At 43.6% G+C, this 27,358-nt stretch overlaps 2 protein-coding genes and 1 long non-coding RNA gene across 6 annotated transcripts; 1 reads left to right on the top strand and 2 right to left on the bottom strand.

Annotated features, from left to right (window-relative positions):
* Positions 1-382: 382 nt before the first annotated feature.
* LOC127781531 (protein WALLS ARE THIN 1-like) lies at positions 383-3,224 on the bottom strand. Its single transcript, XM_052308496.1, has 3 exons — positions 2,874-3,224; positions 2,140-2,728; positions 383-1,046 (listed from the first exon to the last, which is right to left on the bottom strand). Exons 1-3 carry the CDS (start codon positions 3,083-3,085, stop codon positions 684-686), a joined length of 1,164 nt encoding a protein of 387 aa, XP_052164456.1. The 5' UTR covers positions 3,086-3,224; the 3' UTR covers positions 383-683.
* Positions 3,225-24,198: 20,974 nt separating this feature from the next.
* Positions 24,199-25,074, top strand: LOC127783175 (photosystem I reaction center subunit II, chloroplastic-like). The gene has a single exon (XM_052310415.1). The coding sequence runs from the start codon at positions 24,288-24,290 to the stop codon at positions 24,897-24,899; it is 612 nt and encodes a 203-aa protein (XP_052166375.1). The 5' UTR covers positions 24,199-24,287; the 3' UTR covers positions 24,900-25,074.
* Positions 25,075-25,204: 130 nt separating this feature from the next.
* On the bottom strand, positions 25,205-27,134 carry LOC127783176 (uncharacterized). 4 transcript variants are annotated; one of them, XR_008019247.1, is made up of 5 exons: positions 26,695-27,134; positions 26,503-26,575; positions 26,327-26,422; positions 26,190-26,237; positions 25,205-26,094 (listed from the first exon to the last, which is right to left on the bottom strand). It is a non-coding gene; the product is annotated as an uncharacterized LOC127783176 (long non-coding RNA). The 4 variants fall into 4 exon arrangements; XR_008019248.1 differs by having other exon boundaries at positions 25,205-26,055; XR_008019250.1 differs by having other exon boundaries at positions 25,205-25,935.
* Between the last annotated feature and the right edge of the window lie 224 nt (positions 27,135-27,358).

Raw genomic sequence — 27,358 nt, 5'->3', positions numbered from 1 at the left:
ATTGGAGGCATGGCTCAAGCCGGCCTTTTCTTTGTTTTTTGGCGAGTGAGTACAAGCAGACTGGATTGATCATTGATATAGTAAAGAAAGTGTATATACTGATGTACTCCCTCCGTTTCGAAATGTTTGACGCCGTTGACTTTTGAGCACATGTTTGACCGTTCGTCTTATTAAAAAAATTAAGTAATTATTAATTCTTTTCCTATCATTTGATTCATTGTTAAATATATTTTCATGTAGGCATATAATTTTACATATTTCACAAAAGTTTTTGAATAAGACGAACGGTCAAACATGTGCTAAAAAGTCAATGGTGTCAAATATTTTGAAACGGAGGGAGTATGTAACAGGACAGGGTACAACACAAGGCAAACAAAATAGGTACAATGAAGCACACATGTAGGTACATTAATTATACAAAATGTAGCACAAGCATCATTGAGCAATTAATCTCTCGCGACGTTACAAATTAAGAAAGCACAAGCATGATCCAAACAAAACAAATCCTAGCAAAACAAGCAAGCTACTAGCTAGTTTAATGTCGATCGATATCATAGGCAAAGGCAAATCATCAACATCATTTGGTTCTCAACAAGCTAAGTCTGTAGTACTAGCAGCTAATCGATCGATCAAATGGCTCGAAGCATGCACGCATGTAATTAATAAAGAGACCGATCGATCGATCAGACGGCGTTGTCGGAGGAGGAGGAGGTAGGCAGCAGGAGGGGCTGGGTGACGGAGGAGGACTGCTTGCCGGCGGCGATGATCCGGCAAGGGGCGGCGTCGCGGTCGGTGGCAATGGCGGCGGCGTCCTTGGCGAGGCGAGCACGCTCGTGGCTCTTGCCCCAGAGGACGAGGTAGAGGCCGGCGATGATGAAGACGGCGCCGATGATGCCGCCGAGGTAGAAGCTCTCGCCGAGGGTGAGGGAGGCCATGATGGCCACCACCAGGGTCTGGACGGGCTGATACACCGCCACGAACACCGGGCCCCCCCTGTCGATGCACCATATCTGCACCGCGAACGCCACCCCCGACGCGATGAATCCCTGCATCCATCATCACCACCTACCCCCATCAGCTCTCACATCCCATCTTCAGTTTCATTATGCAAACCATGCACTTCATTGATTAATTAAGCAGTTAACAATTTAGTTTGGCTTAAGAAGATTCATGCATTGGCTAGCTTCAACTCCAACTCCTCTTTTGAAGCTGAAGCTCAACCAAATAGATTCAGCTCCATTAAAAAAAGAAAGCGGAGTTGACTAAAATACTACCACAAAATTCACTAGAGTGGTGAAGTAATGTTTAGGCTGCTCTAAAACTTTACTCCAAGCTTAACTTTTGAGTTAAATTTATGAGTTTATATTAAGCCCTACTAAACATGTCCTCATTGGAAAAGTAAGTACTGTATATATTCCAGCCAAGTGTACTGTATATATGCATGCTAGGAGTACATGGTCGGATGCATTATGGGCCGGCGATGTGTGCCGACAAACAAAAGTCCAAAGGTAACTTTAAGGGCATGATTGATAACTATATAGTACAACCCAGCATGTTATCCTACGGAAAAAAAGTGGTTATTTGTACAGCTAGCTTCTGTGTTGCACCATGCTTGCTATAATACTCTGCTGCTGCCGCAGAAATCGATCAACTTGCATTACTTTACTGACAGATATATACCAGTACTAAGTGCTAATTAACTAAAGCAGGACAAATTAAATACAATATGGATATTTGCAAGCATGTATTTATATTCCTAATGTCACAAAATAGTTACTACTATTGAAAAGTGTACATATGGATTTCCGGCCCTTTTTCAATCCAGTACAGTATACAGAATGATTGTCATTAAATTAAAGTGACCATGAGCTGGTGCAGATATAATTAACACAAAGTAGGCTGTAGATTAGCTTAATAAATTAATCGTTGCACGTATGTATAGTCCTGTCCACTACTAGCTAGCTTAATTAGGTTGGCATAAGATGAGCTGATCAGTAAATAATTAATTAATTAATTTGCATGTTGATATTTGGAGGTAGGAATAATCGAAAGACCAGCAGTAATGCATGCATATGGATCGTATACGTAGGTGAATAGATGGAGATCGTATACGTAGGGAGAATGGAGATAGATACGTACGGCGTAAAGGATGGTGAAGAGCTCGGAGCCGGAGTGGAAGGCCCAGGCGTCGGCGTCCCTCTCCATGAAGGCGGCGATGATGAGGAACTGGATGACGCCGAAGAAGCAGGTGTATGACGTCACCGACAGCCTCGCCGGGTACTTCTTCAGCACCGGCGCCTGCAGCACCAGCCATCCCGACCACGACAGGCAGTGCCCGATCAAGTACACGCAGCCCAGCGTCCAGTTCTTCCCCTCTCCGGCGATCGCCGCCCTCAACGGCACCTCCGCCACCGCCTGCAGCTGCAGCTTGGGACCGAAGATGGTAGGGCCCTTGTAGAGCGTGATGACGGAGGCACCGGCGACGCAGGCCAGCGTGCCGAGCACCTTGGCGACGCCGTCGCGGCGGTCGAGGCGGACGCGCTCGATGCGGAGCGCGGCGGCCATGGCGAAGGTGATGGCCGGGACGGAGTTCTGGATGGCGGAGGCGAAGGTCGGGGAGGTGTTGTCGAGTCCGAGGAGGTAGAAGCCCTGGTTGGCGGTGATGCCGCACAGCGCCAGCAGGAAGAACTGCACCACGAAGCTCAGCGTCAGCTGCGGCCGATCCTTCCTGCATCCATCATCCACGTTCGTCTACATTAATTAATTGTTAGCTACCTACACTACAGATCGATCGATCGATCGAGATTACAACTGACTGAAACTCTAGGAGGACGGAGGTTCAATTCAGAAATTAAACAGCAGACAGTATATACTTCTCGAGGAAATAGGCGAAGGGGACGAGGAGGATGAGGGCGATGATGTTGCGGTAGACGGGGAAGACGAGCTTGCTGATGCCCATGTTGAGGGCCAACCGAGACACCACATGGAACCCCGCGTAGCCGAACTGCAGCGCCAGCATCGCCCCATGGAGCTGCACCCGCTCCGGCAACCCGCACACCTTCCGTGCATCCGCCTCCGCCGCCATTCTGATTCTTGCTATTCCCCGCCGGCTGGCCGGAAGCCCGGAAGGAGAAGCTCTCGATCGATCCCTCGCTAGCTAATTAGATAGCTAGGAATCGAGCTGGGGAGCTTAATTAGCTAGCTAGCATGCAGCTTGGGAGATGAGGAACGTCAGCGTCACATATATAGAGCAGCTAGCGCGCAGAGAAAAGAGTACGTCTTCAGACTTCACTGAGGCGCCATCTCTCATGAGAGACGTACTCTCCGAATATCCGTTTATACACCTTCAAACCGATGTTCACATATTTACGACTTTTTTTAAAAAAAAACAAAGAGATTATATGTAATTGTATCACCACACCATATATATATCACTTTACAAACATACAAACCAAATATTACTCTATGTAAAAAAAAAGAACATGACAAATTTGGTTGCAAATAGTGTGTAATGTTTAAAGCCAGATTATTTTCTTTTCTCTCTTTTGGTTTTTAAATTTGGATTTCACTTTCTGTGAATTGCTGTATGCTTGCTCTACAGGGGCAAAACAGCGAAATATATATGGTGGTGAATGAAAGCCCACAGTTCCGTAACAGGCATTTCTCAAAATTTCACCAATTGAAACTGTTAAATACAAGTCGAAACTTCCTGGCAAACTGGACTGGAACTTCCTACCAGCTCTCTCAGCTGGACCGAGAGGGCTAGTTGGATGTTCCGGGTCCTAGGAACTTCCAGCTAGACTGTTTCGCCTGGACCCGGCGGTGGACTGCACCTAGGTTTTTGATTTTGGGGAAAAAATTTTTTTGGATTATTATTTTTGCGTGCAGACGATATAAGCACCCGCATGGATAAATAGTGATTTTCGCTGACACTTTCGGGCAGACAGGTGACTCAACCACACATATAAAAATATGTTTTGACCGTTTGAGAAAATGCTCTTTTAGTAGTGTGTGAACTACCCCTTTCGAGTAATTCACGGCAAGTTGAGGAGAATAAAACAATCCTATAGCAAGGATAACCCATTATAACCATTATTTTCTGCATATATCATCTTTTAGTTGCTACATATATTTGTTACTAAAAGTCCCATTGATTATCCTAATAAACTAAACTAACAAACCCAACTAAAGGGACAATTTGAACCATGCCACACAAATTTTGATCTTTCAAAGTTTATTTTAAGATATTTGCAACATAGTTTCTTTTTCAGCATTGGTTATTAGGTCATTAAAAACTCATATATAAAAGTTCCACCATAATTCATAGTTTTGTCGCATGCTTTTCGTGTCTTCTGTATGAGGTTTTTGTCGGTTTCACTTTAGCAAACTATGTAGTTGTATGGTTTTCCTTATAAACAAGGTCAACTCTCTTCTTCTAATATATCCGGTAGAACTCCTACCGTCTGCTGTTTCAAAATTTTTTTTTGTTCCCAAATAAACCAAAATGACTTATTGGTGACCAATGAGGTTGTAACATGTAGACTCTTTGACCAAACATTGTTTTTTTCTTAAAAAAAATAGTAGAGTTGGTTGGGGATGGTTGAAATGTGAGCACTATGGACCTATTTCTTTTTTTTTCTTGCAGCTGGGAGCAGGTGAGAATTGACAAAACCACTATTCTCTTTTAAAGTAGTATAGATATGACACAATTCACTTTATATACCAACACTCTCTCTCACGTGATGCCCCCTCAAGCCTCTTGTGTGGAATAGAAGTGGTTTATATACCAACACTCCCTTGTGTGGGATAGGAAGCCTATAACTTTGATACCATATTGAGTGGCATGCACCAATCAGTCCAACTAAAAGCTTAATCTGATGCTGATGAGAAAAAAAAAGAACAATTCGCTTTATATACCAACACAATCTCTCCTGCCGCTAGCCTCTCCAAATTAAACAAAGCGTCCAAATGGAATAGTACGCCTAATAATGAACATTATACTACTGCGCATGATGCTTTGGAAAAAAATGTACTAGTGCTGGTACTGCTGTGCATGAAGTGAAATGTTGATGTGTGCACGCGCGCGTACTACACTAGGGAGTAAATCGATCGATCGATCATCGATCGCTAGTGTCGAGTCACTTTATTTTTGATGTTGCAATCGATTCGATGAGAATAGTGAAGAAACAGCAGGATCGAACTATAGCTAGTGCCTGGACTGGCCTCTTTATTTCATCGCATCTCTTTCTCTCGTTTGGCGCCACTCCGTTCGTCTCCACTAACCTGACCTGCATCCGACCGCCGGTGACATACCATACTGCTCAAGATTGACACATAGACAGTGATCGATATTAATTATTACAGTATATGATCCTCAAATGATCGATCGATCGATGCATTAGATCTTCTCAAGAATTAATCACTGAACCAGTTAATCTGCATGGATCGATCGACCGAATGAAGAAAGCTATAGCTATATGCCTTGCATATATTGGTACATTTACCCCAGTGCAGTGCTGCAGTGCATGTATAGTTGTTGGGCCTCGGAATGTCTTCCAACACGTCCTTTATTTGATTCTCTGATCAAGACTACCTGATGGGAGATTTGTCATCAGATAAAATCGCCATTTCTATGTTCATTCACATTCAGGCACCGCATGTGCATGATTTTATTCGCTACTTTTGATTTTGTAGTCTTGATCGGAACAGATCAATGCTATAGCTGCGATGATATGATGTTGCAGTCCTATTGCAATTGAAGAAAAAGGGATGCCAGCCACTGTTCGCTCTTAGAACTCGTTATCAATTGGCTATCGCAGGTCTGAAATTGAATAGCTGTAGCGATGCCAAGTTCATGCAGTTCGACAGAGATGAGGCCGTCATAGAAGAGTGAGGGTAATCTCTGTAATACTGCTCACTGACATGTAGGCCTCACACATCCTCGGGCTCACATGTCAGTGTGCAGTACTGCATGTGCAGAACCGTGGAGGATCTAAATTAGTCATAGAAGCAAGTTAAGAGTCTTTTTCTTAAAGGGATGAGATATGGCTATCCATATTTTTAAGATGAGGATTTATTCAAGTTTTTTGTTTGGTTGGTATAGGATGAGAATGGATGGGATGAAAGTAATTAACTAATTATAATATCTTAATTGACTCAATAATAGTGAGTCATACAAATTAACAATTTTTAACACTAATCTTGCCATACTAAGTACACATATTAATAGCAAAATATGTTAGTATTACTAATAGCACTCCAGTGAACTCACTAACCTTGTACTTGGCATCCTAGACAAGGTGGATATGGCTTCATCCGGCAAAAGGAGACTAATCCCTCCATTCAGAATAACGAGATCAGAATATTTTCTTTTCTAGGCCGCCTCATCAATGATCAATCCTACCCTCCAACCAAACATCATCCAAACTTGAATGGTCATATCCAATACAGGGATATCCTTACCACCAAAAACACCCTAAGCTAACGCTACATGCACTACTAGAAAAGGCATTTTTTTCAACATGGGGGTCTCATTTTCGCAGGCGGATATGATCCTTAGAGCCAAATGACCGCCTACGAAAATATAAATCGGGGTGAAATTTGATGTCCGCCTGCGAAAATAAAATAGATTTTCGCAGGCGGAGCACTTAAGGGGCGACTGTGAAAATCTTCTAAGTCCCTCCCCTCCACACCTCTCCTCCTCACCTCTCCTCACCACCGGCCCCTCCCCTCCCCTCTCCTCCTCTCCCCTCCCCTCACTTCTACTCTCCCCGGCGGCGGCTCCCGGCGGCGGCGGCGGGCGGTGGCGGCGAAGGGCGGCAGCGGCGAGGAGGCGAGGCAGCGCTGCCGAGGAGGCCGGCGGCGGCGCCGACGGCGTGGAGCGGCGACGGCGCGGGCTAGGTGGCGGCGACGGCGGCTCCCCTCCCCCCTCCCTCCCAGATCTGGCCGGAGGAGGGAGGGGGGAGGCCGGCGGCGGCGACGATGGCGCGGGCCGGGCGGCGGCGGCGTGGACCGTGCGGCGGTGGCGGCTCCTCTGCCCCGCTCCCTCCCAGATCTGACCGGAGGAGGGAGGGAGGAGGCTGGCAGCAGCGCCGACGGCGTGGAGCAGCGACGGCGGCGGCTCCCCTCCCCCCTCCCTCCTAGATCTAGCCGAAGGAGGGAGGGGGGAGGCTGGCGGCGGCGCTGACGGCGTGGAGAGGCGGCGGCGGCTCCCGGTGCGGGCCGGCATTTTTTTTTGTTCGTTTCTTCTATTTTCGCAGGCGGGCCGTTGCCCCGACTACGAAGATGGATGATTTTCGCAGTCGTTGTGGTGTAGACGGACCTCTCTTCCGCCTGCAAAAATTAGTTTTGTCCGCCTGTAAAAATGCTTTTTCTAGTAGTGATGCATGCATGCGGACATTTTCTGGATAAGTACATTATTGCTGGTATATAGAGAGTATATACTACTAGTAGTTGCATAGTAATATAGTAGTAATTCATTGCTGTATTGCACCCAGCAGTCAACACTTAATTTGATGCACTGAAAAAAGAGAGGAGAGAAATCGATCATATAGCTAGGGAACAAAGAAAAAGAAAGGCTACTCCAGTGATGTAAGAATGCCTCCTCCACCGAGCAGATCAGCTCCAGAAAAGCAGGGGAAAAGAGAAACACAAAAGAAAAGAGTGCAAAAGCAAGCAAGGAGAGAAAAAGTTGCTGCCAAGACAGAGGAAATGCGAAGATGTACATTTCCATTCCATGGTGTCTTTTCAGAAACTTTGAGGCGAGTGAATGAATGAATTATATAAGTATATATGGGGTCTATGCAAGCATGCATGTCCTGGATATGTGTTAGTTTAGTTTATGGAGCTCCCACTACCACTATGGTCGGTCGATCAAATGGATGCACAACATCAGTGTGTAAGAAGACTGAAATTGCTGCTTTATTAAATTATGGTTGGGTATATTCGATCGGTCCGGGCTGTCCAGGTGCCCGGATCAGGCTTTTTCCTGCTTTGCTGGGACATGCTGCTCGCCTCTGCTGCGACACACCATCATCATTTTCATTTCATGCCGTACCAACCTCTCACTCGATCTCCGCCTCTTTCCTTTTAATTAATTAAACTCCATTGATTACCTTAATTCATTGCTACTAGGAGTACTAATTACATGCATCAATCCCTGATGCACTTAATTCCAGGTGAACCTACTCTAGCTAGCATCTCCATGACTCCATCTCGATCGATGCTCTCATGTGTATATTCAGACTCAGGTGGTGTTTGGGAATTCCCAAACACCACCTGAGTCACACCTGCAATAATCTCTCAACTGACAACTGAGCCAAAGGAAGGAGCTGGAGCGAGCCACATTGGATATGCATGTCGATCAGCAGCAGCAGCAGCTATAATTACATTACGGGAACAGCTGCTACTACACACAAACCTTAGAGCAAACGATAATAATATAGCCCACTTCCTACTATTAGCACATCCTAAAGTCAACACATATAATAGATTAGCTATAAAGTTAGCTGTAATTTTCTTCTCCTATCTCTATCTCTCACTTATACATTTAATATATTTGTCTTGAAGTTTGTGTTAAGCTAGCTCTTGCATGAAAGCTAACACCATTTTCTTTTGTTTACCTCTCTCCTCCACATAAGCTTATAGTAGAGTTATAGCTCACTATTATACTTGCTCTTAATAGGTGACGGCTCATAAGCGTTGGTTCATTTAAAACCTTAATAGTTGCGGCCACTGCTGACCACCACCACCGAAGCCCATACGGTTGTCGTCGTGGTGGCGTCGCCCCTTCTCCTCTCCGTCTCGCCCCCTTCCCACCGGCGCTCAGGGCAGCTAGATTCGTCGCCGCCACCCCTCCCACCGGCGCTCGGGATCGGCACCGCCCTATGGATTATTTTTCTTTATTTGTCCATCTTGTTATTGTAATTGCGCATCTTGTTCTTTCAAAATTTGTGATTCAATTTTTTTTATTTGTGCCGATGTGGGATTAATGGATGGCGTTATGTGGATGTGAAGCTGCTCGATGTATCAGCCAGCCTTTTTTTTTTGTGTGTGCGTGTTTCTGAAACCTCAAAGGTGCTGGCTGAGTATGGGTTAGGAAATAAGTACCTAAGGGGTTTTTCTAACAGGCACCCATTGCTATTTTTTAATTAGTGAGTGTTTAATTTAATTTATGGTTTCTGATCGAGTTCCCCTTGTTTTTTCTTCCTTTCAACTTTTCAAGGCGAGATCCATGATTCACAGCTATATACTTATGTATAGTAGTATCTGAAGCTGCTAGTACTTGTACTGAATTTTGCGGGCCTGAACTTGTCTGTACGTCTGAATATATATATTCTGAAACATAACAGTATACTAGTAATTAGGAGTAAGCTACTAATGAGATCGAGGGTCCCCGGTCGGGTTCATGACGATCTGTAGCTAGTTTATTAACCTAATGGTGGATCTGACGCGATCGATCATTCATGGACAGCATAATTAACACTAGTGTCACAACATGCGATCGACTCTCACCACATGCATGGACAAGTGTCGATACATTGGACCAGTGGTCCAGAGCATGCATGCTTGCACCTGGAACTGAAGCTAATTGCTTCATATCATATCACGCTGCGATGCCTGCCTGCTGGAACTAATATCCTGCCACCATCACCATGCAAATGCATGCATGTAACTGCAGACATTCTTCTGTTTACTGACCTCATGCTGTGGAAGCTAGCATTCAGCTCATTCGAGATCCTCCACCTAGCTATATATAGCAGAGACCTAGTTTATTAGTACTAGCTTGCATTGCATGTGACAGATCGATGCATGAGACTGAGTTTATTTGGGGACAATTAAGGTGCAGTGTTGTACATGTCATGGATTGATCATATATGTATGGTTCTAGCTCAGTTGCACTGCCGGGCCGGGCAAGAAAATCTAATCTGAATCTCATCTCTGGAGATTGCATAGTGCGTAGAGATCAGATATGCAGGTTGATGAGGCCGACAGGGTTGGCATCGATGTGCCATGCAGCACTAGCAGATGGCAGCAATTAAGCTAGCATATCTTCCTTAATTTGATCAGTTCCCCTGATGATGCCCTGGCTAGCCAGCAACAGATCGATTGCTAGCGCCATTTATTTCTTACTGTACAATAATGTTCGTTGGTGATTGTCGGAGAGTGATCTCCTCTAGCAGGAGGCTATAAGGCCCTCTTTTGTGAGTTCGGCCAGGGGAGCAGGGTGCAACACTGAGGAGCGTCTTCTCCGCGATCGAGATGGATCCGCGAGAAACGGGCTCACGTGGTGGTAGGAGAGAGAGAGAGAGAGAGAGAGAGGGATTATACAGGTTTGGGCCGCTATCGAGCATAATACCCTACTCCTGTCTGTGTGATGATCTTCGTGGTGGTTACAAAGTCTCCAGGTTCTGGATGTGCAAGCTAGGGCTTGGCCAGCCTTTCTCCGGAATCTGGTTCTTCCAGAGACGTCCCCTTGACTCGTAGGGCAGGGTCCTCCTTTTATAGATGAAGGGGATATCACATGGGTCGCCCCTGACCTCTCCCTTCCGGAGAGGGTGGACATTGCCTATATTAAAATACATCTTATGTCTTGGGCCGAAAGCAACCCGCACGGCCAATCTCGGGTGGACCCCACTGGATCCCTTCGGCTGACACGGACGACATCCCCCATCATTCCTTATTAAATGTTTGGCGACTTCCTGGGCACACACGCATTGGGGGGAACGAACTTCAGGGCCTCCCACTGCGTATGACGGGACAGGGCATACCTGCCCCCACGCCGCTTGACACGAATCGGGACGTGGGTGCACTGCCGCCCGTCCCATCCATCCATCGCCGGGTCACAGACCGGTCAAAAGGCGGTCGCGGGCGCACGTCAATCAGCCTGCGGCGCACGCCAAATGCGATGGGGGAGGTTGCCGCGCCGCTCATAAATGCGCTTGGCGGACGGCGCTCATGCTCGCTCAAGGCTCATGGGTGGCCGCCACGTGGCGGCCAAGCGAGGGCCTCAATGGCGGTCCAACCCCTCGGGCCCGAGGGGTATGGCGAGGCACCCGAGACCGAGGGGGGTGGGGGGGAGGCAGCCGCTCTCCACGCGAGGGTGTGACCCCTTCAGGGGGACTGGGCCCGCCGTGCGCGCCACACGGGAAGGACTTTCTTTCCCCTAGACCAAGGGCCTCGGGCCCATATCACCGACAGTGATGGATCGATTGATAAGATCATTTCGTTGCACCAACATTTCCACCACTAGCTGCTAATTAAGCTACCTAAGCTATCACTACTCATTGTCACATCTATCCATCGATGGCCTGTCCTGCCGTCACTTTTGATTTCATTTTTCCGGAGTACTATGCTGAATTCAGATTGATACTAGTAATATTCTTGCTTTCATTTTCATGCCTACGCAACCTTTAAGCTGTTTTCCCGAATCTCTGAATATCAATTCTCCAGCTAGTAGCTCTTTCCATCAGTTTACTGAAACAGGTTGCATTCCAGCACACTACACTAACTGCAAACGCTAGCTAATTAATTAATTTGGTCCATCAATTAATTAGCTCCATTAACTTTCTTCAGCGAAAGATAGAATTTAAGAGATATATATATATATATATATATATATATATATATATATATATATATATATATATATATATATATATATATATATATATATGTGCTGGCAGTGCCAAGTGCCAACACACTACATGCAATTAAGGGCCTGGTAGTGGAGGGCATGCAGTAGTCTTGTTCGGTTGATTATATATGAATCTTTGCATACGCAATGATGTAAAGATACTACATGGTACTACATACATGTCTGCCATTATATTAGTACATATCATTTCACAACTTTAATTATCTAGCTAGCGTTTATTTTAGACCTAAGCACACACCGGCCGGGCCCCATTAATTGTGGCATTCATGATTAAGTACACATCCAAATTACCTTAGTACTTGAGTAGCCGGATCGGAGCCCGTCCATAATGTGTACTTCTTTGCATAATGCACGCCCTCAAAAGCCAACATTTGTTTATTGCTGGAGAACTCCATTATGCACTTACTATTTCAGTAGGAATATATATATATACTTGAGTACATTGACCATATGCTTGTTGTGTGAAAAAAAGAAGAAGTTCAATTCGGACAATACAATGAATTATGGAAAAAAAATTCCTAAGAACCCCAATTGAAGAAAAGGAATTAAGGGACTCCTATGGAACATGGAACAAATTTAGGAAAGGCACCATCAATTCATTAACCGTGACATGGAAAAACTCCTTTGTGTCCACCTTTCTCCCTAAACCCAAATGGCACAAGCGTGTGATGAGCAATATATACTTGTCGTTTAGGATATATTTGTAAGCTACAGTAGGATTTAATATCAGATATGTCACCTCAAGTGCTCAGTTGGGTTCGTTTTTAGCTAGATTCCTGCATACATTATTCGGATTAATTTTGCTGAAGACTTTCCTGCACTGCTGATTGAATTGTAAGATAGGAAGACTAGGCTTGTTGATCGAGGCGAGCAAGGATCGAGCTGGTGGAAGTATACTCAACGCATCATATCTAGCTAGAAATTAATAAGGCGGAAATCATATACTCCAAGCAGGCACATACTACTAGTAGTACATGCTTACTGCAGCAGAGTGTTTGTTCACACTGACCTGACTGTTATGTACTGCATGCATGCAGCAGAGTCCAAGGGAGACATAACACTCGGGAACTATTTATATAAGCATAGTTAGTTCATTTTGATTCCCTCAGGAGCTAGAGGTTGATCGATCAGACAGCAACTTGTTGACTTGGATTCATGTGTTTGTCCAGCAAATTAACAGAGGAAAAAGAGTTAGCTCTAGACTTGACAGTTGACGCAACTACTAGCTAGCTATTATCTCCGTCGTAAAATATAAGAATCTACTCCATCTGTCCCAAAATAAGCGCAGTCATGAGTTTCCGTGTCCAAGTTTAATCGTCCGTTTTATTTAATTTTTTTTAAAAAAAACTAAAAAAACATAAATATCGCATAAAATACTATTCATGTTTTATAATATAAAAATAATAATCATAACTTTTTTTAAATAAAACAAACGATTAAAGTTGGACACGAAAACTCAAGGCCACGCTTATTTTGGGACGGAGGTAGTAATAAATGTTCATTATAGGTTCTAATATTTTAGACGGAATATAGAGTGTACTAGTAGTATAAAGAGCAGTGAATTGTACGTAATTGCAGCAATATCCAGCCAGAATTATAATGGATATACTCTTATAGAATTTTTTTTAAAAAAAATATGATTTTAATGGAAAATCGTAAAAATATAGGTCGGTTAAGCGAAATCACAAATTTAGTACACTGTCAAACAACCGTGGTTCGACAGAGGTGCCATAGTTCGATAGGGTAGTTGGTCCAAGGGAAAAAGATAAATAAAAAAAAGGTACATGCACAGTGCCCGGCAGGGCATATCGAACAAGCAAACTTCGATAGACATGTCGAACTGCGGTTGTTCGATAGATGGGTGCTAAACTTGCGATTTCATTTAACCGACCTATACTTTTGCGATTTTCCATTAAAATCGTATTTCCAAAAAAAAAAATTCTAATCTTATATGCAACGGTTGCAAGCATATGCAACAACATAGTACTCCCTCCGTTTCAAAATAAGTGTAGTTTTGCACTGTTCGTATCTAACCTTTAATTATTTTTTTTATTGACGTGTAATCTTTTTGCACGTAAAAATTTAAAATTTTTTTATGATTAGTATTTTGTTAGTTATTACTAGATAATAAAACATAGGTAGTACTTTATGTGACTAATTTTTAATTTTTTTAAATATGACAGACGGTCAAATATTAAACACCAATATTCACTATGTATTTTTTGGGGACGGAGGTAATAGTAGAAGTAGCATGTAGCGGTCGAGAAAGATGAAGCAGCTGGGAGGCAGGCCAGCAGCTTTGCTAGCTCTCGGTAACGGAGCCTATATTGAAGTGAGCACGCACGCAGGAGACAGGATGACACACAGAACTAGCGATCTATTGATCGATCGAATGATAAAGAAAAGGCAAAGCAAGAAAGCCGGCAGGCAGGCTGTGTGAACTGCAGGAATTTTGTACTAGGAATCAAAAAGCTTGGTAATTTTTACTCAAACCCCAAAGCTACTAGTTAGCAAAATTGAAGTAAAAATAGTAATTACTAGTAGCAAAAGTGGAATACTCCATCAAACAAGGAAATATAATGTCTGGTGAGGGACGAAAATTCATCGCCCACACAGACACTTGATCGATCGAGTATGCTCGCATATATATATATATATATATATATATATATATATATATATATGCCTCTACTCCTAGTAGCAATAGATACTGTCACACAGCTGCAAGCATATGTCGATATTGACTAATGACTTATTCCCTCCGTTCCATAATATAAGGGATTTTGAGTTTTTGCTTACAATGTTTAACCACTCGTCTTGCATATATAAAAAACGAAAAATTATGCTTAAAGTACTTTGGATAATAAAGTAAGTTACAAAGAAAATAAATAATAATTCTAAAATTTTTTGAATAAGACGAATCGTCAAACCGTGCCAGCAAAAACTCGAAATCCCTTATATTATGGGTCGGAGGGAGTACAACCTCTCTTTTGAAATAAATTTGTTTTTTCTCCTCCTATTTATTTTATGATAAATTCAATTTTAATAATTATTACATCGTAGTTTGTGAAAGTATGAAATAAATACATTGGAAATAGATAAAGATAAAGAGATGTAAACTGGGATTTGAGAAAGTATGATTTTTTATAGTTTTTATTTTTGTGTTTGGATGGGTGAAAAATGAATTTATTTTAGAATGGTACTTCACTAGCAAAACATAGCTATAGCTTAATTAATTAATTCTCCAGGCTAAACATAGGCCCCCGTTTGGTAGAGCTCCAAACTCTAACTCGCAACTCTGAACTCCAACTCCAGTGGGAGCTAGCTCCTATAGGAAAGTGTTTGGCTAGACTTCACCACCACGTCCCTTGTAGTCATTTTATCGAACACTTGGTTGGCATCACCCCTCCGGTTAGCCCGCGCGTCGCCGCTGCCGCCCGCCGCTCATGTCCACTGCCGTCGACGCCACTAGCCCGCGTGCCCCCGCCGCCCAACCCACGTCCGCTGCCGTCGCCAGCCCGCCCACTACCGGTCGCCGCCGAATCGGGCGGATCTCGCCGGCGATGATGATGATGGGAGGATAGGAGGAGAGAGAATGGGAGGAAGAGGTGTTTAGGGGTAGTTCAGTGTCATTTTTGTGTAAATACATTAAAAAATTAAAAGGGTAGTGGGTCTTTTGGGGTGGAATTGAGCTGTGGAGCTAAAAAAAAAAACAGCTCCACCCTCGTAGTAAAAATTTGTAGAACATCTCTACCAATTCCGCCCCAAAACATATAGAATCTGTACCGTTTGGCTCATCTCCAGCTCTAAACAAGTTGGAGTTAGGAGCTAGAGCTGTGCCAAACGGGGGCCATATAATCCTAACACTCCCATCCATCCAGTGAAGTGGAAGATTGAAAGTAGTACGATACCACTACGTGGTTGTCAACTTAATATTTGGCTAGTTTGCTGCCAGGAGTACTTTACTATGTTACTCCTGAACTTAATAGTAGTACAGAATATACTAGCTAGCTTGAGTGGTAATAATGCTGCAAGTCTTATATATGATGATTTATACTACTAGTATAATTCTTTTGCAAAATGATCGTAGGGATATGTAAAGTGAAACCGGCCGGACGCAGGTGATGGGGGCACGCTGCATTGCACAACTTGGGGTGGTTCCAGTTTCTTTTTTTCAATTAGGAAGCACTGTTGCATAAAAAGACACGTGACAGCATTTGGATGAGCAAAAGAAATTCAAGAAAACCAGAAAAAAGGGTATGGGTAGGAGTTTTATTAGCTGATGATATATAACATTACAGCACACCGACACACTCCGTCGATGATCTCAGATCTCTCATGGCCGGCTTCAGTAGAGTCAGTCGGCCGGGCAGCCGGCAGCCGTAAAAGAAAGGTACGTACTACAGTATATAGCTATATGAATATCCAAGTTGATGATGGCCGGGCGCATGCATGCATCGATCGCCATCGCCATGGATGCATCAAGTGCTCCCTGATCGATCGATCGATCGAATCCTCTCCTCCTCTGTCAGCTGTGTCAAACAAGCATAGTAGCAAGGTACTCGATCCTAGAGCTAGCTACTACTATCCCTTTTCATTTTTGCTTTCCATTGCAATTGCAGCAGCAGCAGCAGATCCATCGAGGGTAGCATGCATGCACTGCTTGCCGGCCGGCCGGAACTGACTTTGAACGGAATACATGATGAATATATGCATAGAGATATTCAAAGCTGGGAATGATTCAGACTCCCCTATGGGAGGCATATATATATATATATATATGTAGTGCATGCTTCATCGATTCTCTTCTCACTTCGATCGATGTGACCAAAGTGGAATAATCCCATCGATCATACAGTATATATGTACGTACTACTCCTACCATATACTGTAACTACCTAATCACAAAAATCTGTTGCTACTAAATCTCAACTAAAATTAATTGCTCATAGTACGTAGTAGAAGTTTAACCTGCAACATGCATGCATAGAGGATAAAATGGTTGGAGGGATATATTTGGATGGTAGATAATCATTTAACTTTTGAATCATCGGCCTGTAATTGTTATGTTTGGGGAAGGTGTGGCGGGGCAGGTGCGGAATGGAAGTGCTGGCTTCATATTTGAAGCTGAATGGGTGCATGAGGAGAACTGTGAAGCAGTGGTGTCGAATGCATGGAGATTATCTATGAATACTGGAACCGGTCGTGTGGCTGATGCGGTTAGGGACGTGGCGGGGGATTTGTGGGATTGGAGTAGAAATATTCTAGGGGATTTGGAGAAAAGAATTAAGAAGGTAAAGAAGGATTTGGAGGCTTGCAGGAGAGGAGGCTTGGACGGTGCCAGTGTACATAGAGAGCAGATGCTTCAGTGCAAGCTGGAAAAACTAGAAGATCAATGTGATCTGTATTGGTGCCAGCGCGCGAAGACACACTGGCTACAGTATGGCGACCGTAACACACGGTTTTTCCACCAATTCGCTTCGGAAAGGAAGAGGGCCAACAGGATTCGCAAACTGGTAAAGGAGGATGGCAGTGCAGTTGTGAATCAGGATGGGATGTGCTCGTTGGTGACTGATTATTACCGGACTCTTTTTACCTCTCAGCAAGGTACCCGGTGCAATGAGCTGCTACAGCAAGTTCCAACAAAGGTCACTGATGCCATGAATATGGAATTGATGAAGCCATATAGTGATGAGGAGATAAAAAAACGCTTTGTTTAGCATGGGTGATCTCAAGGCGCCGGGACCGGATGGCATGCCGGCCTTGTTTTACAAGAATTTTTGGGAGACAGTGGGGCTGGATGTGGGGAAGGAAGTGAAATCTTTATTGATTGGATTAGAGATGCCAGCGCACTGGAATGAAACAGTAGTTGTCTTGATCCCAAAAATTCCAAATCCGGAGAGACTTAAGGATCTTAGACCTATTAGTCTCTGCAGCGTTGTATATAAAATTGCTTCCAAGGTCGTTGCAAACCGACTGAAGAGGATTCTCCCAGAAATTATATCTCTAAATCAAAGTGCCTTTGTGCCGGGAAGGATGATCACGGATAATGTGTTGCTCGCTTATGAACTTACTCATTTCTTACAGAATAAAAGGAGGGGTTCGGATAAGTTTGCAGCATTAAAACTTGATATGAGCAAGGCATATGACAGGGTGGAGTGGGAGTTTCTTAGGAGAATGATGGGGAAGTTGGGATTCTGTCAGGAGTGGATTAATATAGTCATGGGCTTTGTTTCTACGGTCTCATATCATATCAAGGTTAATGGTGACTTAACAGAGCAGATAATACCCCAGAGAGGATTTAGGCAAGGTGATCCACTGTCGCCCTATTTGTTTTTGCTATGTGCTGAAGCGTTCTCTTGCCTACTCAATTCAGCGGAAGACAGGGGTGATATTGAAGGAGTGCGTGTGTGTCAGGGGGCCCCGATCATAAATCACCTTCTTTTTGCAGACGACTCGCTGCTACTCTTCAAAATTAACAACCAGAGTTCAACTCATCTGTAGAATGTGCTATCACTTTATGAGGATTGTTTGGGACAGACTATCAACAAGGATAAATCAACGATCATGTTCAGTAAAAACAGCACCACTGTGGAGAAAGAGAATGTGATGGCAGGACTGGGGATCCAGTCGGAGGCTAGAAATGAGAAATATTTGGGATTACCAATTTATATGGGTAGATCGAGGAGTCAAACTTTCTCATATCTGAAAGATAGAGTCTGGAAAAGGCTACAAGGGTGGAAAGAAAGGTTACTTTCTAAGGCCGACAAAGAGATCCTGATAAAATCAGTTGTACAATCCATTCCAACATATGCAATGTCATGTTTTGATCTTACCAAAACTTTATGTAACAAGTTGGGTTCGCTTGTGTGCCGGTTTTGGTGGGCATAGCAGGAAAATGAGAACAAAGTCCATTGGGTGTCATGGGAGCTGTTATGCAGGCGCAAGGAGCAAGGAGGGATAGGTTACCGGGACCTGCATTTGTTCAATTTAGCTATGTTAGCGCGGCAAGGATGGCGGCTAATCATGGAGCCAATGTCGCTATGTGCACAAGTTCTCCGAGCAAAATACTTCCCGACGGGAGACTTAATGACTGTGAGAGAGAAACCGGGGATATCATATTCTTGGAGGAGCATCGTTCGGGGAATTCAAGCGCTGAAGAAAGGTTTGATTTGGAGAGTGGGAGATGGCACAAATATTGATATATGGCACGATCCCTGGTTACCGAGTGAAATTACCAGACGGCCTATTACACCCCGGGGGAGAACTGTGGTGAACAAGGTCACTGATCTCATCGATCCGACTACTGGAAAATGGGACAAGGAGCTCATTGAAGGTCTGTTTTGGGAAGAGGATGTCAAGCAAATCCTAACAATACCAATTAGGGCAGGTGTGGAGGATGGGTTGGCTTGGCATTTTGATAATAGGGGAATTTTTTCAGTCAAGTCTGCGTATCATGTTTTGGAGGATGAGAGATGTCGACATAAACCGAAGCAGGACGGAGCATCCAGCAGCGGCCAAACAAACATGGAACAGTTGTGCTGGCAACAGATTTGGAAACTTCCATATCTCCCTAAAGTTAAGCACTTCATATGGCGCCTTGCACATAACAGCTTGCCCTTTCGCATGAGTATTCAGAAGCGTGGTATGCAGATTGATACTAGATGTCCAGTATGTCACAGGCAGAATGAGGATGGTGGCCACTGTTTTTTGAAGTGCAAACTTATGAGGAAATGCTGGTAGAGCTTGGACCTGGAAGAGTGTAGACTGGAGCTGGTCCAAATGCAGTCGGCTAGTGAATTTGTGGACAAAATCATGCAGAAAAGTGACGGTCAAAACGACTATATTCCATTTACTGTGAGTATGGTGGAGTGCAAGGAATAAAGCAAATGTCGGGGAGGAGAAGCTGTCCCAGGGTGAGATTGAGCATCGTGTTCAGAATACTGCAGCGTATCTGAAAAACCCTGTCTTACATAATACAGTTCAATCTGGCCGGTCTGTGAGAAAGGGCAACACATGGAAGGCACCTCCACCAGGTATTCTGAAAATAAACTTTGATGGAGCTTATCGGGAGATGTCCAGGGATGGAGCCTGGGGTTTTGTAATCAGAGGTGAAAATGGACGGGGAGTGCTTGCTAGATCAGGGCGTTTGCCGATGGTTTCAGACGCACTGATGGCAGAGGCAGAGGCTTGTTTAGCTGCACTTGAAGCTACAATAGATCATGGCATTTCCCGGGTGATTATTGAATCGGATTGTCTCAATCTTGTTTCTGCTCTCAAAACTGATGAGTTTGACAGAAGTTCTGGAGGTATCGTTTTCAGGGAATTACGTCTTATTTTGTCTATGTATTTCGTAGTAATGGATATCAGGCATGTCCATCGATCTTGTAATGCATGTGCGGATGCACTTGCTCACATGTGTTTGGATAGGGACCCGGAACAACCAAATGTTTGGTCTGTTCCCCTCCCAGAATTTGTGAACATTTTGGTAGATCGTGATTCCACTGATCGCCATGTTATCTAAATAAAGTGAGCGTATTTCTATAAAAAAAAAAGCGGAGCTACTACTACATATATCTAGAGGGGTGCCCAAGAACCTGTTTCAGATTTTTTTTAAGCTATAATTTATCTATTTTCATCATATATGTACCCATCAGTTATAAACTTAGACACCTGTATCAAGTTAAATTTGATACAAACTAAGTAAAGTAACCGAGTGAGAAACCCCCTCTATTTTGTTCTAATTCTATCCCTGTTGGTGGGCATGGCTGAATAGAGCGGCCAAGAGAGGGAATTTTGGAAGTTGTTGGATTGTCTCATCCACCTAATCTTGATCATTAGTATTTAATTAGCGTAATTAATTAAAGCATGTTTCTCATCCATATAGCTAGAAAAAAATAAAAAAAAGAATTCGATGTTAGGATTTGGTAAGATGTGAACCAGGTTCAATGTTAGGATCGAGGCGGATTCGATGAAGAGATCGATTCGAAGAACAGAGTATGCATCGGCTGTGAAGGTATCAGCTGGAGTGTACATCAGCTGGGATGGATCGGACAGAGGATAGCCGACACAGCCGATGGAGGCAATGCAGCCGATTACGATGGAGACAGTTTCAAGGCTATTTCTAGAATCGTTCAAAGTGCTTCACAGGGATTGCCATGATGGAGATAAAGCTCTCGGTTTAGGCAATTGTATCTATTAATTAGGATATATTATGTAATTTCCTTAGAGATATGTTTGGACAAAAGTCTGCCGCAAAGACTTATGGTATCTTAGAGTTTGTTAGAGATAAGTGTCGTGTCCATCAAAGACATATTTTGTATCTCGGGTATAAATATGACCCAAATCCATGTAATCAATTAACACATGTTCAATACAATCTCAGCGCATCGCCACCCTTTTACTTTCGTTTACTTTCGACGAGTTCTTGCTTTCGGGTTGAGCTGCATCGGTTTCGATGTTCAACTAGAGGTAAAACTTGTTATGGCAGCTTGCGTTCTCGGGATTAGTGCTTCCATCTTTATGATACTCTAATCTTGTTTATGTAATTCGTCGAGTTATCATATATCTTACATAATCTTTGATAATATTGTTATTTAACCTTCAATCAGCCAACATTTATCATTGGAAGGCAGCCGATTAGGTTAAATATCAATGTTGACTTAGATTATATAGGATATCCACCACCATATGAAACATTCAAAGGCTTGATTGTATAGATATTGTCCTTCTTTTCAAACTTATAGCTGCATCAGTTGAGTTTGACCTTATAAGTCGTGATTAGAATCTTAATCTCTAGCCTGCTTTTTGGTTGCCGATTAGGGTAGCATCGGAGTTTCAACCGATCTTACCCGATTTAACTACTTTATATTTTATATGCTTGATTGACATGTTAAATCCGCCCTTTATGTTAAGATCTTGTCGCATTTAGGTATATTAAGCTTCCTGTTTGATATATTTTTGCTTGCTTTAATATCTTAATATAGAGTAGTATCGGAGTATTAGCCGATACATGCTGGATCTATCTGATCGGCTATGCTATGAATGCTTATAATCTCCTTGTTAATATATATTTCGACCTAAGTGATTTATATTGTCTCGGCATGACGACCGATCTATCCCAATCACTTGATTTAAGTATATATCGACGGAAGTATTATATATCATTAATATCTTCAGCCAATCGAATATATTTAGTTCTTTCTTGCCTATTTATGACTGCCAATCGACTCAAATATGACATCGGCTCAAAGATAAATGATACGTGATCGGCGACTAGCCGATCGGCTATCGTCTATAGATTTAACCGCTATTTTCCTGTCTTTATTTCTTGTTGATTGCATGATCAAATCAACTGGCACGCTCACGAACCTAAAGGCAAGATTTTTGGACCTGCAATGATGTTAAGCAGGACTTCATATGCCTTCTCACTAGTGAAATATTACATTCATCATTCACTGAGTTCACAATACAACAATTACTTGCCCTACAAACCTATCACAAGTCTAAATATTACTAGCAAGTTAAACTTAATGAAACAGTGACACACTAAGTACTAGGGGTACAAACATAACTTAGGGATCTTCTATTCTTCTGCAAGTTCTGTAGCTAGCTTTTCGAGGATAGCTTCATGCCTCTTGAGTTTTACATCATTAAAATTAGCAGTGTCTTTGTCCAACAACTTTAAATATATCTGATACTTCTCCATCCTAGTTTGTTCCTTCTTTGCTTCCGCTGATTTGGTGGTTGCTTCTGCAGATTTCAGCACTGCTTCTGCTCTCAATTTTACAGCTTCGTTGAGGAGAACAAAATCTTGAGATGGCTGGTCCCCCAAAGGAGACGGTGCATGTTTTTTTCCTTTCCCTTTAAGCTTGACTTTGACTTTTTTCTGCCCTTCAGGACGCTTCTCTTTTCGGCTGGTCTCCTCCTCAGTTTCTTGGTTGGATGATGATGTATATGCACCAGATTCAGAAATCTTAGTCCTCTTGTTCTTGCTGTCCTCTTCAAGTATCCGTCGCCATTTTGGTTGATCCTTTAATTCTCTCCACATATACTCTAATGTAAAAGTTTTATCATTGTTTTCTGATTTATATAATGCATGGGCTTTCTCCATGATCATATCATCAGAGAATCCACTGCTCCAGGTTCTTCTAGCTCGAGAATAAGCTCCACAAAATTTTGCAATGTCCTTCTTAACACCACCCCAATGTGTCTTACATTGCACGACTGTCCTTTTGCGGTTATTGCTAGATGTATTACCATTGAACTCTGCAGCAACATCCCTCCAATAGTATTCTCCCTTCTTGTCATTGCCATTTATAGAATCTAGTGAGTTATTCAACCAAGAGCTGAGGAGTCGTAAGTTTTCTTCTTCGGTCCAGTTTGACGCGTGTCCCTCTTCTCCCTGTCTCTTGGCTATTGTCACTTGACTCTTCGATGTTAACCAAATTGTTCTCTTCCTGTCTTGCAGGGCACTGAGAGGCTGATTTGGATCCATGAGATGAGGCAGACCCGACAACTTGATTTGGTGAGTGCATCCAACTTTCTTTAGGATGAAAACCTTGAAAGCTTATTGGTGCAGATTGTAACCAGCTTGCTTGCTACTGAAACCTTGAAAGTTTGGAGGAGAACTACCATATAGGTGATAGTTGGCTGGAGGACCAAAAGGGTTGAAGGTTTGGAAATTAGGTGGTGAGGCTTGGGTAAAATGTGGGGATCGGGGAAATTGTGATTGGGAGAAAGTTGAGGGGAATTGAGTAGGAGGGGAGTTTTGGCTAGAATGTTGGCTTGGGGAGCCTTGTTTTAACAAGTTCATGAAACCTCTCTTGAAGGGATCCATCTCAGGCTCTCAGCTAGCTAAGTTTCACAAAATGTGTTTGTGTTGATTTAAAGAAATCCTGAGCCATCTCTATTTTTGTAGGGGATGAAGATGGTAAGAAGAACAGTCCATGCAACGGTTGGCTAGGGAGGAGAGCAACGGTTTGAAGCAGCAATGGCTACTTGCAATTTAAAATTTGTTGTCAGAACTCCACTGTACGCATTCTATTTTTTTATTCCCTTTTTGCCGGCAGTAGTGCTACTTGCTGGCTTTAACTATGTACCACTTCCACAATGGCTAATACCAGGTAGTAAGAAGCCATTTAATGCTTACTATCTGATATTTTATAACATTGTGGTTGCCCTAACACCAACCAGGCAGCCACTTTTCTAGTTTTCTTCTCCAACCTTGTTGTTCGATAGCCATGCCATGAGCCATGGAGCTCCTCTCTGCCACTCTGGCTCTCTCTCCTTGTAGATCTCCTCTACTAGCCGTGGCGTCAGTGAGGCTGCAGATGGAGCGTTGCATGGGTTTGTGGCTGCCATCCACGAGGGTATAGCGCCGAAGAACGACACACTGACAGATGCCACATCAGATAGGGAGGGAGGGGCCAGTGCCACGGTGACATGCATGTGTGGAGGCCGCGTATCAAAATCCCTACCCGCCATTGGCCAACCTCATATCCCCTTATCCACTTCCTCACCCATTTCCCCTCTCTTCTTCTTGGGCTTTTCTCTACTCCATCTCCTCCACACCACACCACTCGAATCGAATCCACCACACGGTACACTCCTCTCTCCTCCTCCGACCACCATGGCCATGGCCACGCAAGCCTCCGCCGCCAAGTGCCACCTCCTCGCCGCCTGGGCACCGGCGAAGCCGCGCTCATCCACCCTCTCCATGCCCACCTCGAGGGCACCCACCTCCCTCAGAGCGGCGGCGGAGGATCAGCCCGCCGCGGCGGCGACGGAGGAGAAGAAGCCAGCCCCCGCGGGGTTCGTGCCGCCGCAGCTGGACCCCAACACGCCGTCCCCGATCTTCGGCGGGAGCACGGGGGGACTCCTCCGGAAGGCGCAGGTGGAGGAGTTCTACGTCATCACATGGACGTCGCCCAAGGAGCAGGTGTTCGAGATGCCCACGGGCGGCGCCGCCATCATGCGCGAGGGCCCCAACCTGCTGAAGCTGGCCAGGAAGGAGCAGTGCCTGGCCCTGGGCACCAGGCTCCGCTCCAAGTACAAGATCAACTACCAGTTCTACCGCGTCTTCCCCAATGGCGAGGTGCAGTACCTCCACCCCAAGGACGGCGTCTACCCGGAGAAGGTCAACGCCGGCAGGCAGGGCGTCGGCCAGAACTTCCGCAGCATCGGCAAGAACGTCAGCCCCATCGAGGTCAAGTTCACCGGCAAGAACGTCTTCGACATCTAGACTTCTCCTTCTTCTTCTTCTCTCATAATCGACCTATTAATTACTTGTGTTTTGGGTGGATGGACATGTAATTTTAATCATCTGTCAGGCTGCTCTTCAGTTATTGATGATGGTGTAATCGATCGATGGTGGGATATAATCTCTTCTTATAATATTGTAGTATATGTTTGGTGAATTTTGATGCGTGTTCATTAACGTGTTAATTATTGTGAATTAATTCACATGATCAAACAATCGTAATTCATCATAATTAGTTGCTGCAAGTTAAATTAATTTTCCAACTTTTAGGTAGACTAACACTACACGGCTTTATTCTGGAAACGAATGCTCCCATCGATCATTTGGCTTATTCACGGCATATTTACAAATGAAAAACAATTTGCGAATAAAACTTTAATATATATGTTCTTAACGATCTAAAAGCAAAAACTGAAAAATAAACTTTGATGAAAAAATCCCAAAACTAACTCTAAATTTAAGGTTGAAAATTCAAATTTTGACTAATAATCATAGGAATAAGCGAAAAAATGGAGCTAAAAATTCAGATATCTGAACGTGAGCAAATCACCTCTGATCATTAGCTTCCCAACCAATCAGAAATTCTCAACATCAATGTATGGATATGTGCTTTGCTATTGATTAAGATTGTGCATGGTTCACAATGATTAGATAAAAGAAGTAGAAAATGATAAGATTAAGATAACTAAACGGAAATTTTATTGTTCATGCAGTCCCCATTGTTCCATCCAGCTAATAATAGCCGTAACCGATCCGTTTTTTCTCGTTTTTTGGAATTTTTTTTTTCTCCTCGGATAGGTTTACAGGTGATTCAGTTGCCTCTTCGTCATGACATATTATCATCTAATAATAAGATATCTAAAGTTCATCCCTCTTCGCAGAGGGAAGAATCATACTTGCTGCTATTTGGCTTCTCATCAGCAGAGACCTTGATGTCCTGTGGTTTCTCATCATCCGAGTCCTTTGTCTGCTCAGCAACGACATCAGCCTTGTCATCGTCCGCCTCATCCTCATCATCCTGACATACAAATTAAGGCATGGTGTTTAGCACAAGGTTTAGTGTATACTGTATCTAGCGCGGTCTGGAGCTTGCACTAGCGTCGTCGTTGCTGTCGTCGATTTTAGAGTTTGCAGATTCCTAGCAAGAAGGAACAATTATTCTCTTAAAAAGTTTGAGCTGAAAAATGCTTTTGTTAGTTCTGTCATGTATTACAGGTTAAACAAGAAGCAACATCAAGGTATGGCTCAGAAAAATGGAGTTTTCCTGCTTACCTCCTCAAGCCTCCTCTTCTCGGCCTCATCGAAGGCAGTTTTCTCAGCCTACACAGACAAAACACGATTTAGTTCTACACAACTAGATACTGAAACAAAATAAAACCGTACAGTGCATTAAAGATAAGACAACACACATCTTTATGCTTGGCCCAGGTTTCTTCTGCAAATTTCTTGGCATACTCAGGGTCATCAGTGATAAGAATGTTGTCAAACAAAGTTCCCGACTTAACCTGTTACCAATACATTGAATTATTAATGTTTCAACAGAACTACAGAAATTAATTTCAATTTCAGGGAATTCAGGACGAACCTGCCACAGCTAGCTCAATGCCAATGTGGTTCGAACTGTCAAAAAGTGTAGATGTAAGGATCATCCTTGTAATCTGCACAAACAAAAAAGGAATTCACATGAGCGATAAAAGCATATATCATTGTCAAAAAGGAATTCACATGAGCTAGCTCGAAATCAATGTATTCCACGTAACAACCCCTGGCTGTGTACCTTCCTGCCTCATGGCGTCGAGCAGATGCCGTGCCTCCTCCCACTCAGCAGACCGGCAATAACCAAAAATCATCGAATTCCACGTGCCCAAGTCCCGGCACACCATCTTGTCAAACACCTTGCACGCCCACCCCAAGTCTCCACATTTGGCATAACATCACGAGCACCGAGTTCCCAACCGGCACATCCCCATGAACCCTCTCCTGATAGCCATGGAATGGAGCGCCCTACCAAGCTCAAGGTCCTCGGCATACGCGCACGCCTGTAAAATCCTCGTGATCAAGAACCATGGTCACCGCGAGCGCGAGGACGTCACTGTACATTCCCCTGATGGCGTACCAGGCTAGCAGGTCCCTGTGGCCCATTCCGTCGAACACCTCCCGTGCGTCCCCGAGTATGCTCGCAAATATATATGCCTCTACTCCTAGTAGCAATAGCTACTGTCACACAGCTACAAGCATATGTTGATATTGACTAATGACTAGTACATCCTCTGTTCGAAATAAATTTATTTTTGGCTCCTCCTATTTTATTTCAAAATAAGTTCAATATTAATAATTATTACATCGTAGTTTTGTGAAGGTATGAAATAAATACATTAGAAATAGATAAAGATAAAGAGATGTAAGTTGGGATTGGAGAAAGTATGATTTTTTATAGTTTG

This window comes from Oryza glaberrima, chromosome 8 (assembly GCF_000147395.1).
Source record: "Oryza glaberrima chromosome 8, OglaRS2, whole genome shotgun sequence".
Classification (NCBI taxonomy): domain Eukaryota; kingdom Viridiplantae; phylum Streptophyta; class Magnoliopsida; order Poales; family Poaceae; genus Oryza; species Oryza glaberrima.
This window is presented reverse-complemented; position numbering and strand designations above follow the sequence as displayed.